At 74.6% G+C, this 17,030-nt stretch overlaps 2 protein-coding genes across 2 annotated transcripts in view; both read left to right on the top strand.

Annotated features, from left to right (window-relative positions):
* Nucleotides 1-5,609: 5,609 nt before the first annotated feature.
* PDE7 (hypothetical protein) lies at nucleotides 5,610-6,407 on the top strand (the record flags this gene model as incomplete). Its single annotated transcript, XM_009040071.1, has 1 exon — nucleotides 5,610-6,407. The coding sequence occupies one exon, from the start codon at nucleotides 5,610-5,612 to the stop codon at nucleotides 6,405-6,407; it is 798 nt and encodes a 265-aa protein (XP_009038319.1).
* Nucleotides 6,408-9,515: 3,108 nt separating this feature from the next.
* Nucleotides 9,516-17,030, top strand: part of AURANDRAFT_71880 (hypothetical protein) — a gene marked incomplete at both ends in the record, with an annotated part of 11,675 nt that continues 4,160 nt past the window's right edge. The window contains 4 exons of the mRNA XM_009040072.1: nucleotides 9,516-10,638; nucleotides 11,790-13,707; nucleotides 13,836-15,957; nucleotides 16,086-16,915. Of these exons, the coding sequence (XP_009038320.1) occupies nucleotides 9,632-10,638; nucleotides 11,790-13,707; nucleotides 13,836-15,957; nucleotides 16,086-16,915 (5,877 nt within the window). The remainder of the gene's footprint in view (nucleotides 10,639-11,789; nucleotides 13,708-13,835; nucleotides 15,958-16,085; nucleotides 16,916-17,030) is intronic.

Raw genomic sequence — 17,030 nt, 5'->3', positions numbered from 1 at the left:
AGGAGGACCCCGAAGCCGAGGCGCGGCTCGAGGGCCGGCTGCGCAGCTACATCCCCGAGTCGGCCCTGCCGTCGCTGGACCGCTGCTCGCGCGAGGACGAGAAGTGGGCCAACGAGATGCGCACGGTGACGGTCATGTTCGTCAACCTGGGCATGACGGACCGCGACCTGCTCGACACGACGCGCTACTTCCAGGCCGTGGACAAGGTCCACGCGGTGCTGCTGACGGCGCAGCACGCCGTCTACCGCTACGGCGGCACGGTGAACAAGTTTTTGATGGACGACAAGGGGAGCACGCTCATCGCGTGCTTCGCCGTGTGGCATTCAACCACTGGTTTGGGTGGTCCTGACCAAACTTGAGAATTCTCTCGCTCGGTCACATCGAAGTCGATTCGGCTGATTTTTGGACGAATCGATGGCTCTTGTCGAGTTCTCGAAGCAGAGCCGAAGCGGTTGCGTCGAAACTGTCGCATACGCTCACATTGAAGTCGGGTTGAAGATTTGAATTCCACGCAGGTGCTTCGGTTTGCCGCCCGCGGAGCGCCACGACGACCCGTCGCGCGCGGTGCTCTCCGCGCTGCTCCTCGCGGCGGAGCTCTTCGAGTTCGGGTTGCCGGCGTCCATCGGGCTGACCGTCGGCGAGGTGTTCTGCGGCATCACGGGCTCCGTCGGGCGCCGCGAGTACACGGTGCTCGGCGACTCGGTGAATTTGTCCGCGCGGCTCATGCAGCGGGCCTGCGGCCTCGTCGACGGCAAGGACGAGAACACGGGCGGCGTCATCTGCGACTACGAGATGTACAGCGCCTGCAAGCACCACCTCGCCTTCGAGGACATGGGCCGCATCAAGGTCAAGGGCAAGGACCTGCCCATCCAGATCTACCGGCCCTACCCGCGCGGCTCCGCGGCCAAGGTCGTCGCGCCGCCGCCGGGCTTCGAGCCGCCGCCCAAGGGGCGCGACGGCTTCCGCCGGGACAACGCCTTCGGGGCCATGCACGGCGTCCAGTCGCGCGCGCTCGCGGCCGTCCAGGCGCTCGGCGCGATGGACCGCTGCTTCCCGTCGTCCAAGGCGAGGCGCACGTCGGACGAGTCGCACCACGGCGGCGCGTCGCCCCCGAAGGCGGCGTCGCTGCTCACGCGCGTCAAGGCCAAGGTCGCGAGCCCGAGTTTATCGCCGGCGCGGCCGCCGTTGACGTCGCACCGGTCCATCGTCATCCCGGGCCTCAAGGCCAAGGTCGACATGCCCAAGCGCGGGTCCCAGTCCAAGAAGCGGGCGACCATGCTCGGCCGCATGTCCACGGTCGTGCACCGGCCCCACAGCGGGTCGTCCGCGGACCAACTGGGCAGCAGCCCCGGCGACGACTCGGACGCGTCGACGCGGTCGCTGGGCGACCTCGAGGCCGCCGCCGAGGGCGCCATGGCGCCCTGGTCGCCCCGCGCGTCCTGCGCGACGGCCTGCGGCGCCGCGCGGCTCTACGTGCCGTCCGTCGCCGCGGCCGTGCCCGCGGTCGTCGTCGTCGTCGACACGGCCAAGCCGCCCGCGGACGTCGACAGCGACGACGGCCAGGGCGCCGAGGAGCACGCGACGGGCATCGTGAGCCGCGTCGGCTCCCGCGCGAGCGCCTTCGCGCGCCTGTCGAACCTGCCGCCCGTGCGCAGCAGCCACGGCGGCTCCGACGCGCGGCGGTCGAGCCGCGGGCGGTCCGCGTCCGGCGCGTCCGCGGGCTCCGCGCCGCGGGACCGCGAGTCCGAGGGGTCCATCATCTACTGGCAGGACGTCTACGACGCGCGCGGCGCCGCGAGCGCGACCGTCGCCGGGTCGCTCCACGGCGACCCGGACGCGACGCTGGAAGCTTCCGTGACGAAAGTAGAGGGCTTGGAGGAGGCGGAGGAGACCTTCGACGCGCTCCGGGACAGGGTCCTCGACGCCGCGGCGCAGCTCCCGGGCTTCGAGGCGGCGGCGGCCGACGACTACGCGCTGCGCTTCGCGGGCACGCGGACGCTGCTGCCCCTGGGGGAGACGGACGCCGCGGTCCCGACGAAGCTCGCGCACCTCGGCGAGTGGGCCTGGGCGGCCTACGGCGTCGAGGCCGGCGGCGACGCGTCGCGCCGCGTCGTGCCCCTGGAGCTCGTGAGGCGGGCCGACGTCGGCCGGGGGCCGAGCCGCCTCGAGGCGCTCCGCGCGGGCCTCCTGCTCCGCAAGTTCGCGCTCCTCGGCGACGCGCGGACGGGCTCCTGCACGCTCGTCGAGGGCGAGATGCCCGGCTGCTGCGGCATCAAGGACGCGCTCAACAGCTTCGCGGCGTCGGCGTTGCGGCGCACGTGCCCCGTCGTCTACGCGTCCGCGACGGGCCCCGAGGCGCGGAATCCGGATTTGGCGCCGTGGACGTCGACAATCCGCCAGCTGCTGCGGGTCCACATCGCCCGGACCTGGGGCGCCGAGTGCATGACGATCAAGAACGCGGCCCTCGACCTCCTCAAGGACGACGCGAAGGCGAAGCTGGTCGACGACGCGCTCGGCGGCCGCGGCGCGCGCCCGGGCGACGACGACGGCGACGGCGACGGGCTCCTCGAGGTCGTCGCGGCCTGTTCGACATGCTCAAGGCCCTGGCGCCCATCCTGACGCCCGTGGTCATTTTGGACGACGCGCAGCATCTGGGTGCGGCTTCGTGGCTCTTGGCGGCCGCCGTCGCGCGCGGCGCGTTCGAACCAGCTTCGGAGGCGGCGCCGCTGCCGCTCATGTGCGTCTTCGCGCTCTGCCCCCTGTCGCGCGACGGGACCTGCGCCCTCCCGCCGGAGGCGCCGGCCGACGGCCGCGGCGAGGCCTACGAGAGCTTTGTAAAGTGCCGCGCGGTCTCCGCGCTGAAGCTCGACAAGCTGCCGCCCGAGGACCTCACGGAGCTCGTCATGCGCGAGCTCGGCTCCACCGTCGCCTCCGTCTCCGAGGCGCTGCGCGTCTGCGTCGCGCGCAAGTCGCTGGGCGTGCCCGTCGTCGCGCGGGAATTGGCCGCGCAGCTCCGCGACGCCCCCGGCCTCGTCGCCTACGTGGACCTGGAGGGCGACGGCAAGCCGAGCGTTGCCTACCCGTCGGACGCCGTCGAGGTCCACGCCATGCTCGCGACGGAGATGGCGTCGTTCCACCCGCTGACGGAGGGCGACGACGCGGACGCCGCGTCGCCGCCAGGGCAGCAAAAGAGAGCGAAATTCCCAACTTCAAAGGCTCCTATCTCGGCCGTTTTCCACTCGATTCGGCTGATTTTTGGACGAGCGATCATCTCTCGGAACGGCCTCGAAGCGTGGATGCTTTTTTTGGAACGCGCGCGCGCGGAACACTCACGTTGAAGCGAGGTTGAATCACCCTTTTGCTGCCCAGGTCGCCGCCGTCGGCGCCGGACCGCGCGCGCGGCTCCGTCGGCGACCGCGCGGAGGCGTCGCCGACGCTCGAGCCCGCGGGCCCGCCCCTGAGCCGCATCGCCGCCGCCGCGGCGGCGCTGCCGCCGCCGCCCTACGTGGCGAAGCTGCTCCTCGCGAAGCTCAACGCGTGCTCGTCGTGCGAGATCATGGTGCTGAAGACGGCGTCGCAGCTCGCGGACGGCTTCAAGTGGGCGACGCTCCGCGACGCCTACCTCATCCACGACCACCTGCCGCGCCTCGCGGCCGCCGTCGAGTCCCTCGTGACGCGGGGCCTCCTCGAGGCGACGGACGACTTCCCGGAGATCCACGCGCGGCCGTCCGTGTGCGGGTCCGCGGCGTCGCGGCCCCGCAAGGGCGGCGACACGGTCTACGCGCTGAGCCACGGCAAGCTCATGGCTACCGTGCTCGAGAAGCGCATGCTCGGCGACGACCGGCGCCTCATCCAGGACCGCCTCAAGGTCCAGAAGGCCAAGGCCGACGAGGCGATCCGCGCGAAGTTCCTCGAGAAGATGAACAAGCTCGGCCCGGCCTTCGAGACGACCCAGTTCAAGGTCGGCGCGCTCCAGATCAAGCGCAACGTCGACCGGGACGCGCACCAGCACCACCACGCCTTCTTCCGGCCGCCCAAGTTCGGCGGCTGGAAGAAGCAGGTCCAGGGCACGTGGAAGGAGCGGTACTGCGTGCTGCACCAGAAGTGCCTCAAGATGTACCGCTCCAAGGACGACTGCGACGCCGGCGACGCGCCGACGCAGACCATCTTTCTGGACGCGAACTCGAACACGAACCTCGACAACAACGACGGCCACGGCGACCCGGAGTTCTTCGTCGACGCGCACCGCTACGAGAAGGCGGGAAAAGAGCTCCGGGAGACGCGGCGCTTCTTCTTCCGGAGCGCGCGGCCCCAGCGCACGGCGAAGATGGACGACGTCGACGGCTGGGTGACGACCCTGAAATTGGTGCTCCAGCAGGGCAAGCGGCTCCAGCTCCAGGCGCGCGTCCGCGACGACGACGACGTCGCGCCGCCGCCGCCGCCGCCGCCGGACGACGGCGCGTCGTCGCCCGCGCGGTCGGAGGCGGCGCGGCCCGCCGCGGCGACGCTGCGCGTCGTCGTCGGCGCGGGCCGCACGTTCCTGAACCCGGTGGAGGGCAAGCTCGCGCGGCGCGCGCTCGCGTGCGTCGCCGTCGACGGTCGCCGGCGCACGCCTGTGTGGAGATCAAATCTTCAACCCGACTTCAATGTGCGCGTATGCGACCGCTTTGACGCAAGGCTTTCTGCCGTGCTTCGAGAACTCGACGAGAGCAATCGATTCGTCCAAAAATCAGCCGAATCGACTTCGATGTGACCGAGCTAGAGAATTCTCAAGTTTGGTCAGGACCCCCCAAACCAGCGGTTGAATTCCACACAGGCGCACGCGGCTCGAGGCGCCCGTGGGCGGCAACCCGGCGGCGCCGGACTGGGGCCGCCACGCCTTCGAGGTCGCCGTGACCCTCGAGGAGTGGGCGTCGGGCGAGTTCGCCGTCGAGTTCCGCGACGACCGGCCGCTGCTCACGCCCGACCACGTCGGCGACGCCAAGCGCGGCTTCCTGCGGGACCTGCCGGCGGACGGCGCGGACGACCTCGCCTGCTGCGTCATGGCCAACGGCGCCGCGTCGCCCTGGGACCCGCCCGTGTCCGGCATCGTCGACTGCGGCGCGTCGCTCGCGCTCGGCGAATCGACGCTCGCCAAGGCGGCCGAGGTCGGCGGCGTCGACAAGCTGCTGGCCCTGCTCCAGGCCGCGGCGGCGGAGCCCGAGCCGCGGAGCCCCGCGGTGCCCCGGGAGCCCGCGGCGCGGGCGCCCGAGGAGCCCGAGAAGACGGCCGCGGACTGGGCGGACGCCGCGCGGGCCGCGCTCGACGCGGGCGACGGCGCCGCGGCGGCCGCGGCGTTCCTGCGCGCCGCGGCCCTCGCGGACGCGACCAAGGCGAGCGACGCGGCGCTCGTCGCGTCCCTCGACGACGCGCCGGCGTCGCTGACGATCCCCCGCATGGGCTTCGTCTCCTCCGGCGACGGACCGCAAGCCGACCTCGGCAGCTGGCGCTTCGACGTCTTCGCGGTCCGGGACGAGGAGCTCGCGGCGCTGGCGCGCGACGTGCTCTGCCTGCGGCGCGAGGGCGACCCGCGCGAGCTCGACGCCTTCGTGCGCCGCGTCGAGCTGCTGATGACGCGCCACGGCAACCCCTACCACAACTTCCGCCACGGCATCGACGTCGCGCAGACGCTCTTCTGCTTCGCCGAGGGGAAGCTCCTCGGGGAGGCGGGCGGGCGGCGGGCCTTCGGGGCGCCCAAAGTCGTCTTCGACGACCTCGAGGTCCACGCGATGATGCTCGCGGGCTTCTGCCACGATTTGGACCACCCGGGCCTCAACAACGGCTTCCACGTCAATTGCGGCCACCCGCTGGCGCTCCGCTACAACGACCGCGCCGTGCTCGAGGAGTGGCACGCCTTCTCCATGTGGCACGTCCTGCGGCGGCCGGACTGCGACATTTTAGCGCGCTACCCCGCGGCGGACGTCGCGAAAATCCGCAAGTTCTCCGTCGCGGGCATCCTCGCGACGGACATGACGCAGCACGGCGCCATCACGGGCGGCGTCCGGGGCCTCGCGGACGCGCCCGAGGACCCGGCGAAGCGCGACGGCCACGCGCTCACGCTCTTCAAGGGCCTCGTCCACGCCGCCGACGTGTCGAACCCCGCCAAGCCCTGGGCCGTGTCCAAGGCCTGGTCCGACGTGCTCCAGGTCGAGTTCTTCCACCAGGGCGACCTCGAGAAGGCGCGCGGTCTGCCCGTGTCCTTCGGCATGGACCGCGCGACGACGTCCCAGCGCGGCATGGCCATCGGCTTCGGCTCGAAGCTCGTCGGGCCCTTCTACCAGGCCATCGCCGCGCTCCAGCCCGACGTCCAGCCCTGCGTCGACATGCTCAACGACAACGTCGACGTCTGGACGAAGATGGACGCCTAGCGAAGGGGCGGCGGCGCGTAAAGCGGATGTATCTAACGCCTTATCTAAGTCGGCGCCGGTCGGCGTCGGGCGTCTTGCCGCGGCTCCCCACGACAACTGCACGTGGCCGCCTCGTTGGACTGGTTCAAGAGCCCGCAGCGTCTGTGCGTTCTCTGTCGCAGGCTCGCGCAGCGACGCGCGGCACGCAGGCCGCCACCGTGCGCTATGTGGGTCGCCTATCTGCTTGCATTCGTGTCCTTCTTCGCAAGCGATGCATTGGCATTGACGGCGCGGTTCTTCGTCGCTCGACCGGCGGCCGTCATCCCCTCGAACATGCTCGCCACGCCCGGCGCGTTCGCGCGCGCGTCGACCGCCGCCGTCCACGCTCCGGGATGCGCCTGCGCTGTCTGTCCGAAACCTCCGTGTACGATCGCCTCCGGTGCCTGTGTCTGTCCCCTGCACGCGAACGCGTGAACGGCCGCGGCGGCCTCGGCTCCCGGGAAACCCCCCAGCCGCTCCGCCCCCGACGCGCGGCGCCACCCACAATTCGTCGTGACACGCGCTCTGTGCGCCCCTTGGCCCAGAAATTAAGAATCAACGCATTTTGCTCGCGACTCGGGAGAGCGCGCGCGCGAGAAAACCGCCCTCGGCGCTTCCCTCGGATATGCTCAGCGTCCAGCGAAGTCTCGCTGACGGAGAGGAACAGAAAACGCGGCCTTAGAGCTCCGTCGACGGCGACCGCGGCACCGCCGGCGGCGCGCGCGCGCGGTCGTCGCCCCCCGAGTTCGCGCGCGCGCGCCGGAGGCGCGACGCGAGGTCGTCGACGCCCTGGGACAGCGAGCCCGAGAGCGCGGCGACGCGGTCCGACGCGGCGAGGTCCGCGGCCGACTCGCGCGCGGACGCGGCCGCGGTCGCGAGGCGGTCGCGCCACGTGGGCCGCGGGGGCGGCGGCGGCGGCGCCGCGTCGGCGGTCTCCGGCGGCGCCGCGTCGGCGGTTTCCGGCGGCGACGCGTCGCTCGGCCGCTTCCGGGGCTTGCCCACGAGCCACGCGGGCGGGCTCCGCGACCGCGCGGCCGCCGCGGGCGCGCCGTCGCCCGGGCCGGCCGCGCCGTCGTAGTACGCGGCCTTGGCCCGCGCGGCGTAGTCGCCCGCGAGCTCGCCGCCCGCCTCCGCCGCGGAGCCGAGGAAGCCCTTGGTCCACTCGTACTTTTTGCGGAGCTCGGCCTTGGCGTCCTCGGCCGTGACCTCGGCGGCGGCCGCCGCGAGCCGGTCCTTGGCGAGGAAGACCTGGGCGACGAGGGACGGGTTGAAGGCCTCCTCGACGAGGCGCGCGTCGGCGGCGGCGAGCCAGTCCGCCAGCGGCGTGTTCCGCGGCCGCAGGAAGTGGATGCCCGCGGCCGTGTCCAACAACGCGACCACGAAGGGCCCGCCGTGGTCCCGCGCGAGCTCCGACGCGTCGTCGCGGTCCACGGTCGCGACCTCCGACTCCGAGCGCTCCGGGTCCAAAACGCGGCAGGCCGCCAGCGCGTCCAACAAACCCGCGCCGCGGCTCCGCAGGCCCGCGCGCGCGAGGCCGTCGTCGTCGCGGAAGTCGTCGTCCTCGGCGCCCCGCGCCGCGAGGTCCGCGCACGCCGCGAGTTCGGGCGCCGTCAGCGCGTCGACGGCCTGCGACGCCTTCTTCGACGGGCCGAAGACCTTGAGCGGCGGCGCGCCGGGGGCGCCGTCGAGCCGCGCGACGACGCACGGCGACAGCCGCGGAGCCAGCGTGGCCTCCGCGAGGTGCGCGTTCGCCGTCCCGAGAAGCAGCTGCTTCGCCTCGCCCAAAGCGCACAACCGCTCGACGTCGACCATCGTCGCCGTCGGCTCCACGTGGACGTTCGGCTTCAGGCAGCCGCCGAAGGCGTCGCAGGCGCCGTCGTCCGCGGCGCCGAAGGGGTTCTCGATCTCCTCCGGGTTCGCGAGCACGCCGAGCGCGTCCGCGAGGGCCAGCGCCGCGTCGGGCGCCGCGGACACGGACTTGCCGTGGACGAAGATGACGGCCTGGCCGAGCAGGGCCGCCTTGTAGCACTTCAACGCCCCCGCGAAGCCCAGCGCCGCGCACGCTCCAAAGAGGCCCGACACGTCCGCGTCCTCGGTCGCCCGCCGCGCGGCGAGCTGGCCGTGGAGCTCAACCAACAAAGACCGGTCCTCGAGGTCGCCCGACGCGAAGAGCGCGCCCGCGAGCGCGCCGAGCTGCGCGCGCAGCCGCCGGCTCCAGGCCACGCCCGCGTCGCCCGAGAGGACGACGAGCGCCTTCTGCACCTTGGACCGCGTCGCGCGCGCCGCGGACGCGGACCCGGCCTTCAACTGGTCGGGGTCGCGCTGCATGACGTAGGACGCGCCGTAGAGCCGGCCCGACGCGCCCGGCGCGGTGAAGCGGCACGCGTCGCCGGCGTCGCCGACGTGGTGCGCGCCGTCCGGTAAAGCGAGGAACGGCAGCGCGTCGACCCACGGCCCGTCGGCGGCCGGGTGCGCCCACTCGAGCACGTTGCCCCGCGAGTGGTCGAAGCCGACGACGGCGACGTAGAGCGCGTCGTCGCCGGCCGCGCCGAGCCCCAGGTCCTCGCCGCTGTAGCGGAGCTCCGCGGGCACGACGAGCGGCGCGGCCGCGCCGCCGGGCGGCGCGTAGGGCGCGACGAGCGGGCCCGTGCCGTCGCCCTTCGGCGACGAGCCGGGCTCGTAGCGGAGCTCCGCGGGCACGACGAGCGGCTCCAACGCGTCGTCCGCCGCGGCGCGCGGCGGCGCGGCCTCCGCGGGCGCGGCGGCGGCGGGCGGCGCCGGCGCGTCGAGCTCGTCTTCGTCGTCGTCCGCCGCCGGCGCCGGCGGCGGGTCGTCGGCCGCCGGTGCGTAATCCGCGGCGGGCGGCGGCGGCGGCGCGTCGGCGGCGGCGGGCGGCGCCGGCGCGTCGAGCTCGTCTTCGTCGTCGTCCACCGGCGGCGCCGGCGGCGGCGCGGGCTGCGCCGGCAGCGGCGCGTCCAACTCGTCCTCGTCCGATCCCGCCAGGAGCTCCGCGAGCCGCGCCTCCTCGGCGCTTTGCGGCGCGTCCATTGTCGGCCTCCTCGACTGCCCTGACTCCTGGAGGCATGGGCTGTGGCAAAAGCTTGTGGCGCGCAGCATGCTCCTCGGCCAGGCGCGCGCAGCCATGCTCCTCAACCAGACTCATCCGACGGCATGACACGGTAGAGTTTACGTAAAATCGCTGCACCATGGCCGAGTGGAACCGGCGCCGCGAGCCCGACGTCCACGACGTCATGACCTGCCGCGGCGTCCTGCGCTGCGCGGCGACGCGCGACGCGCCGCGGCGCGCGCGCGCGCCGGCGCCGCCGCCGCGGGCGCCGCCGGCGGCGGCGGCGGCGGCGCGCCCCACGGTCGTCGTCGCGGGCCTCGGCGTCGCGGGCTGCGCGGCCGCGCGGTCGCTCCGGCGCCGTCTCGGCGCGGCGGTGCGGCTCCGCTGCGTCGACGCGGCGCCGCGGCTCGGCGCCGGCGGCGGCCTGCGCAGCGACGACGCCGGCCGCGACGTCGGCGCCCTGCGCCTCTCCTTCGACGGCGCGCGCGCGCCGTGCTGCGACGCGCTCGCGGAGCTCCTCGCGGACGTCGACCTCTACCACTGCGACGACGGCCTGCTGAGCCGGGGCGCGCTCGCGCGGACCTGCGAGCGGCCCCAGGGCTGGAACGGCGCGACGGGCCAGTGGGAGCACTTCGCGCACGCGGACGGCAACGTCGCGGTGCTCGCGCGGCTCCTCGAGCTCGCGGCGCCCGACGAGCTCGCGTTCGGCGCCGCGGCCGCGCTCGGCGACGTCGGCGCGCGCGACGCCGTCATCTTCGCCGTGCCCCGCGACGCCGCGGCGCGGGCCCTGGGCCGGCGCCTCCCGGCGGGCCCCGCGACGGTTCCGCGCGCGGCGACGTTCCTCGAGGGCGCCGGCCCGGCCGGCGAGCGCGACCTCGGCGGCGGCGTGCTCCTCGCGCCGGCGGCCGGCGGCGCCGTCGCCCACGCGCCGGGGGACGCGGCGCCGGACGACGTCGCCGCGCGCGCGCGCGCCGCGTGCCCGGGCCTCGCGCCCGCGCCGCGGCGCTGGACGTTCGCGCTCGCGGCGCCGCCCGACGGGCCGCCGCCGGAGCCGCCCTTCCTCGACCTCGGCGGCGGCGTCTTCGTCTGCGGCGACTGGTGCGCCGGCGGCGGCTCCGTCGACCGCGCGCTCGTCTCCGGGTCGTCGTGCGCGCGCCGCGTCGCGGAGCTGCTCTCGGGAGAGGTCGACGCGCCCCCGTCGTGACGGCGCAGGCTTGCTTACACCTACGCTCGTCAGTCGTCGCCGTGGATAGTCGCCGGTGGGGCTACTCGTCGTAGTAGGTGGTTGCGTCGTAGTCGTTCGTCGTAGTCGTACTACGACTCGTAGTCGTAGTCGTAGTCGTAGTCGTAGTCGTACTCGCAGATGATGATCCGCGCGCCGGACTCCGCGCCGGTCTCCGTGCATTCTTGGGCGTCGTCGAACGTGAGCGTCTCGACGTCGCCGTCGACGACGGCGCCGCCCTTGTAGATGACGACGCTATCCTCGCCGTCGCCGCCCTCGACGCGGGTGGCACCGTAGTAGGGGGGGTCTAAGTAGCCGTAGAAGCCACTGAGCACCTTCACGTGGTCGTCGCCGGCGCCGCCGTAGATGTTGTTGTTTCCCCAGGAACTCAACGACATGAGCGTGTCATCCCCGCCAAGGCCGTGGACGTCGGCGGAGGACACGACGAGCGCGCAGTCGTTACCCTCCGTGAGATGGACGGATCCGTAGTCGGAATTGAAGCTCTTGTCGTTGAAACACACGCAGCCGTCGTGCCCGCGGAAGTCGTACGCGTACGTGCGCCAGTAGGCGTCGGGGGTGGTGTCGGTCTTGTACGCGTCCGCGTTGGTGTAGTCGAACTCGGCGCACTCGTTCGGGCAGCAGGCCGAGCACGTGAGGTCGGCGCCGCGCGCGATCTTGCTCTCGCACGTCTCGTTCGGGTCCACCGGCGTCGGGCTATACGTCGGCGCCGGGGGGGCTGGCGGCGCCGGCGCCGGCGCGGGGCGGGCGTCGCCAAAGGCCGTGTCGCCACCGCCCCCGCCACCGGCGGCTACTCCGGCGTCCTCGGCCACCCGCATCCCCTCCCCGTCGAAGAAGCCAAAGCCGGCGACGCACGCGACGAGACTGAAAAAGCACGCGACCTTCATCGCCGCTCGGACAGCGGCGGGCATGCGGTGTGCCGGGTGCCGGTGCGCCGCGCGCTGGCGAGCGATTAGTGGCAGTTGAGGCGGCGGGCGCTCGGCGCGCGCGCCGAAACCCACGCTTTGAATCGCGATTCGACGCCCCTGAAACGTCAGACGATGTCCGTCCTCCTCAGGGGCGTCCTCGAGAAGCGGTCGCGCGAGGGCGAGTGGAAGCCCCAGACCTTCGAGGTGCGGTCCGACCACAAGCTGTCCTACTACGCCGGCGGCGGCCTGAGCCGGACGCTCGACTTCGCGGACGTGCTCAAGATCGAGCGCAAGAACACGAACACGCTCATCCTGTGGATGGACGGGTCGTCGCGGCACCAGCTCCGGCGGCCCGAGGAGGCGCCCGCGACGGGCCCGAGCCTCGACGACTTCGAGCGCGAGTGCCGCCGGGCCCACGGCGCGGCGACGGCCGCCGCGCGCGCGCCGGGGAAGCCGCGGCCGCCGCGGACGCCGGCCGCGGTCAAAGCCGCGACGCCCATGTCGCGCGGCCGGCGCACGGTGACGTTCCGCTCGCCGACGGCCGACGACGCGCCGGCGACGCCCGAGGCGCCGGCGACGCGCGAGGACGTCGCGAGCCTGCGCGAGTCCGCGGAGAAGGGCTTCGAGCGCCTGCTGTCGCGGTCGGCGTCGCCGCGCGTCGACGCGGACGCCGTCGGCTCCGTCGCGGCCGCGCGGACGCGCCGCGTCGCCACGGAGAAGCTCGTGCAGCAGGCCTTGAAGGTCCACGAAGAGGAGCAGAAGCGCGCGTCGCCCGCGGCGCGGCGCGAGCTCGCGAAGGAGCACGACGCGGAGCTGGACGCGCTCGAGACGATCCTGTCGCCGCAGATCGCGCGCGCGCGCGCGGAGCTCGAGGCCGCGTCGGCGTCGACGCCCGACTCGGGCGCGAGCGAGGCGTCGTCCATGTGCCTGACGTTCGCGGCGGAGTCGCTCGGGCGCGCGCGCGCGGCCGCGGAGCACCCGTCGCCGCAGAGCTCCGAGAGCTCCGAGACCGAGGCCGCGCGCGCGGGCCTGCCGTCGTCCTTCGCGCTCGACGACGCGACGCCGGACGGGTCCGTCGATTTGCCGCCGCCGCGGAATTTGGTGGGCAAGTCCGCGCGGAAGCCCGACCCCGCCGCGCGCGAGCGGCGGCTCCGGGACGCGGCCGTCGCGGCCGAGCGCCGGCGGGCCGCCGAGGAGCGCGACGCGCTGGAGGCGCGGCTGCGCCGGGCCGCGGCGGAGACGCCGGCCCACGCGCGGCTGCGCGAGAAGAAGCGCGTGAACGCGCTGCAGCAGCGGAACCGCGTGCTCCGCGACGCGCTCGGCGAACTCGAAAACGACGCGGACGCCGCGCGGCTCCGCGACGAGGTCGACGCGCTGCGCGAGGACCTGGACCTCCAGCGCACGCGCCAGCGGCTCCAGGCGGCGCAGACCGTCGGGCGCCACCTCCGGCGGCGGTCGCTCCGGCGGCAGTTCTGCAAATGGCGCGCCGCGCGCGACGCCGCGCTCCGCGACGAGATCGGCGCCGCGCGCGACGCGCACGACGCGTCGAAGCGCAACTTCGACCGGGCCATGGCCCGCGCGGAGGAGCACCGCGACGCCGCGGTCAACGCGCTGAAGAACGAGGTCGACGACCTCCGCGCGGACCTCGCGACGGCCGGCGCGGCGCACGAGGAGGAGGCCTTCGTCGCGGACCGCGCGCGCACGGTCGCCGTCGCCGCGGCGGAGAAGGCGGCGCTCGAGCGCCGCGCGGGCGACGTCGGCGAAATGCAGGCGGCGCACGCGCGCGACCTCGCGGCGCTCGAGGAGGCGCACGCCGCGCAGCTGGCAAGGCGCGACGCGGGCACGCTCGCGCTCAAGCGCGAGCGCGACGACGAGCGCCGGAGCGCCGCGGCGCGCTTCGCGGAGCTGCAGCGGCGGGCCGCGCTCGAGCTCGACGCCGCGAAGCGCGAGCTCGTCGAGAAGCACGTCGCGGCGCTCGAGCGGTCGCGGTCCGACGCCGACGACAGGGCAGCAAAAGAGAGCGAAATTCCCAACTTCAAAGGCTCATATCTCGGCCGTTTTCCACTCGTTTCGGCTCTTTTTTGGACGAGCGATCATCTCTCGGAACGGTCTCGAAGCGTAGATGCTTTTTCCGGAACGCGCGCGCGCGGAACACTCACGTTGAAGCGACGTTGAATCACGCTTTCGCTGCCCAGGCCGACGAGCGGCGGCTCCACGCGTTGCGCGACCGCGACGGCACCGTCGAGGCGCTCGAGGCGGACCGGCGGCGCCTCGAGAGTGTTCAGGCGCGCCTCGAGGGCGAGGTCGCGCGGGCCGCCGACGCGGCCGCGGAGGCGTTCTCCCGCGCGGACGCGGCCACGGACGACGCCGAGAAGTTCGAGGCGGACGCGCGCGTTTTGCGCGAGTCGCTGGACGCGAGCGAGGCGCGCGCCGAGGCCCTCGAGGACGAGCTCGAGCGGCGGACGGCCGCGGCCGCGGCCGACCAGCGGCGAAAAGCGTTGGAAAACGACAAGCTCGCCGTCGACCTCGCCGTCGCCGCGAAGCGGGCGCTCGACGGCGAGCGCGACGGCGGCGCGCTCGAGGGGAAGCTCCGGGACGCGGAGAACCGCGCGGCGGAGGCCGACGAGGCCGCGCGCGCGGCGGACGCGGGCCGGTCGTCCATCGCGCGCGAGGCCGCGGCGTTCGAAGCCGCGAGCCGCCGGACGACGGCCCAGCTCGAGGCCGACGTGCTGAAGCTGCGGGGCGAGCTCGACGCCGCGCGGCGCGACGGCGCGGGCGCCCTCGCGGCGCGCGACGACCGCGTCCGCGAGCTCGAGGCCGCGGCGCTCGACGCGACGTTCGGCCGCGACCGCGGCGCGAGGGCCGCCGAGGCCGCGCTCGCCGCCAAGGACGAGGCCCTGCGCGAGGCGGCCCTGCGCGAGGCGAACGCGGTCCGCGACCGCGAGGCGGCCAGGGTCGCGGCGGCCGCGGATCGCGCCGCGTGGGAGCGCGACGCCGCCGACGCCGCGGCCGAATGGGCGCGCGAGGTCGCCGCGCGCGACGACGCGCTCGCCGTCGCCGCGGCGGAGGCGTCGGCGATGGCCGCGGTCATCGGCGAGCGCGACGCGGCGCTGCGGGCCGCGGCCGACGAGGCCGCGCGCGCGCGGCGCGAGTGGACCGCGAGGCTCGGCGACGCGGAGGCCGCCGCGGCCGCGAGCTCCGAGACCGCGGCGGCGCTCGACGTCGCCGCGGCCAAGTACGAGGCGGAGATCGTCGCGCTCAAGGAGGCGCACGCGGCCCAGGTGTCCGCGGCGACGGCCGCGGCCGCGGCGTCGCGCGAGCGCGCGGACCGGCGCCTCGAGGCGAACGCGGAGCTCGAGTTCGGCGTCGACACGCTCAAGGACCAGCTCGCGGAGACGTCCCAGCTCTGGAAGGACGACGTGCGCGCCCAGGCCCAGGCCTTCGCCGCACAGCTCGCCGCCGCGACCCGGGCGAAGGACGACGAGATCGGCGCGTTGGAGCGGACGGTCGAGGCGCGCGACGAGACGATCCGCAAGCTGCGGAGCGACGATGCGCTCGCGCGGCTCGAGCGCAAGCACGCGACGGCCCTCGAGCTCGCCGCCGAGGCCGCGAGCCGCCGGCGCGCCGGCGACCTCGCGAAGATCGACGCGCTGGAGGCGCGGCTCGGCGCGGAGACGGCGGGCCTCGAGGACGAGCGCGCGGAGCACAAGGCCGCGCTCGAGCGGCTGCGGAGCGCGCTGCACGACGAGCGCGAGGGCCGCCTCGCGCTCGCGCGCGCGGAGACGGCGGCGGCGTCGGCGGCGCTAGACACGACGCTCCTGGAGCCTAGGGACGCCGCGGCGACGCACCGCGCGCTCGCGGACCTGAGCCGGCGCCACGCGGCGGTCGTCGCCGCGATGGAGGCCGACTTCGAGACGCGCCTCGCGGAGGCGTCCGAGGGCCAGGAGGACGCGTTCACGAGCGCCGTCGCGGCCGTCGAGGCCCGGGCCGCCGCGGAGAAGGACGCGCTCGCGGCGCGCGCGGCCGACGCGGACGCGGCCGCGGCCGCTGCGAAGCGCGCCGTCGCGCTCGCCGACGAGCGCGCCGCGCGCCTCACGGAGGCGGCGTCGATGCAGGACCAGCGCGCGCGCGACGACGCCGCGCGGTTCCGCGACGAGCTCGCGGCGGCCGCCGCGGCGCTCGCCGACGCGACGCGACGCGGCGACCGCCTCGGCGGCGAGCTCGAGGTCGCGAGCCTCCAGGCGGGCGAGGACCAGGGCAGGAAAAGAGAGCGAAATTCCCAACTTCAAAGGCTCCTATCTCGGCCGTTTTCCACTCGTTTCGGCTGATTTTTGGACGAGCGATCATCTCTTGGAACGGTCTCGAAGCGTGGATGCTTTTTCCGGAACGCGCGCGCGCGGAACACTCACGTTGAAGCGAACTTGAATCTCTCTTTTCCTGCCCAGGCGAGGACCGGCGCCGCGCGGCGGCGGCGCTCGAGGACGCGACGACGCGCGCCGGGGCCGACGCGGCGCGGGCCGCGGCCATCGAGGACCAGCTGCGGGCGGACCTCGCGAGCACGGCGAAGCTCCTCGAATCGACCGTCGCCGAGGCGCGCGAGCTCCGGAGCGACGTCGCCGAGCTGCGGCGCGGCGACGACCTGCGGGTGGCGACGCGGGAGCGCGACGCCGCGCGCGCTGAGTTGCGAAAAGCCGAGGCGACGGCCGAGGCCCTCGAGCGCGACGCGGCGGCGACGGGCGACGAGCTCCGGTCGCTGCGCGACGCGCTCGACGCCGCCAACGCGCAGGCGCTCGAGCGCGACATGGTCGCCGAGCGGCTCCGCGGCGACGTCGAAGCGTCCGCGACCGCGCTCAAGAACGCCACCGCCGACGCCGACGCCGCGGCGCGGCGCGCGTCGGAGGCTCTGGAGACCGCGCTCCGCGACCGCGAGACGGCCGCCGAGGCCTTCCGGAACTTGTCCAAGGACCGCGACGCGGCCGCGCGGCGCCACGCGGACGAAATGGCGAGCGCCGCGCGCGACATGGACGCCGAGTTCCACGCCCTGCGCGCCGAGGCGGCGTCCCTCGAGCGGCAGCGCGACGACGCGGCCGCGGCGCGCGAGCGCGAGGCGCGGGCGACCGCGGGCGAGCTGCTCGTCGCGCGCGACGCGGCGAAGCGCGCCGACGAGGCGCTCGCCGCGGCGCGGCGCGCGGCCGACGAGCGGCAGGACGACGCCCGGCGCGCGGAGGCGGCGCGCGCCGACGACGCGCTGAAGGCGCGCGAGGCGCTGCAGCGCGTCTCCCGGGCGTCGCGCGCCGACGTCGAGGCCGCCGCGGCGCGCGCGGCCGACGCCGAGCGCCGCGCGCGCGAGGCCGAGGCCCGCGCCGCCGCCCGCGACGGCGACGCGCGGC

This window comes from Aureococcus anophagefferens (assembly GCF_000186865.1).
Source record: "Aureococcus anophagefferens unplaced genomic scaffold AURANscaffold_13, whole genome shotgun sequence".
NCBI lineage: Eukaryota > Pelagophyceae > Pelagomonadales > Pelagomonadaceae > Aureococcus > Aureococcus anophagefferens.
This window is presented reverse-complemented; position numbering and strand designations above follow the sequence as displayed.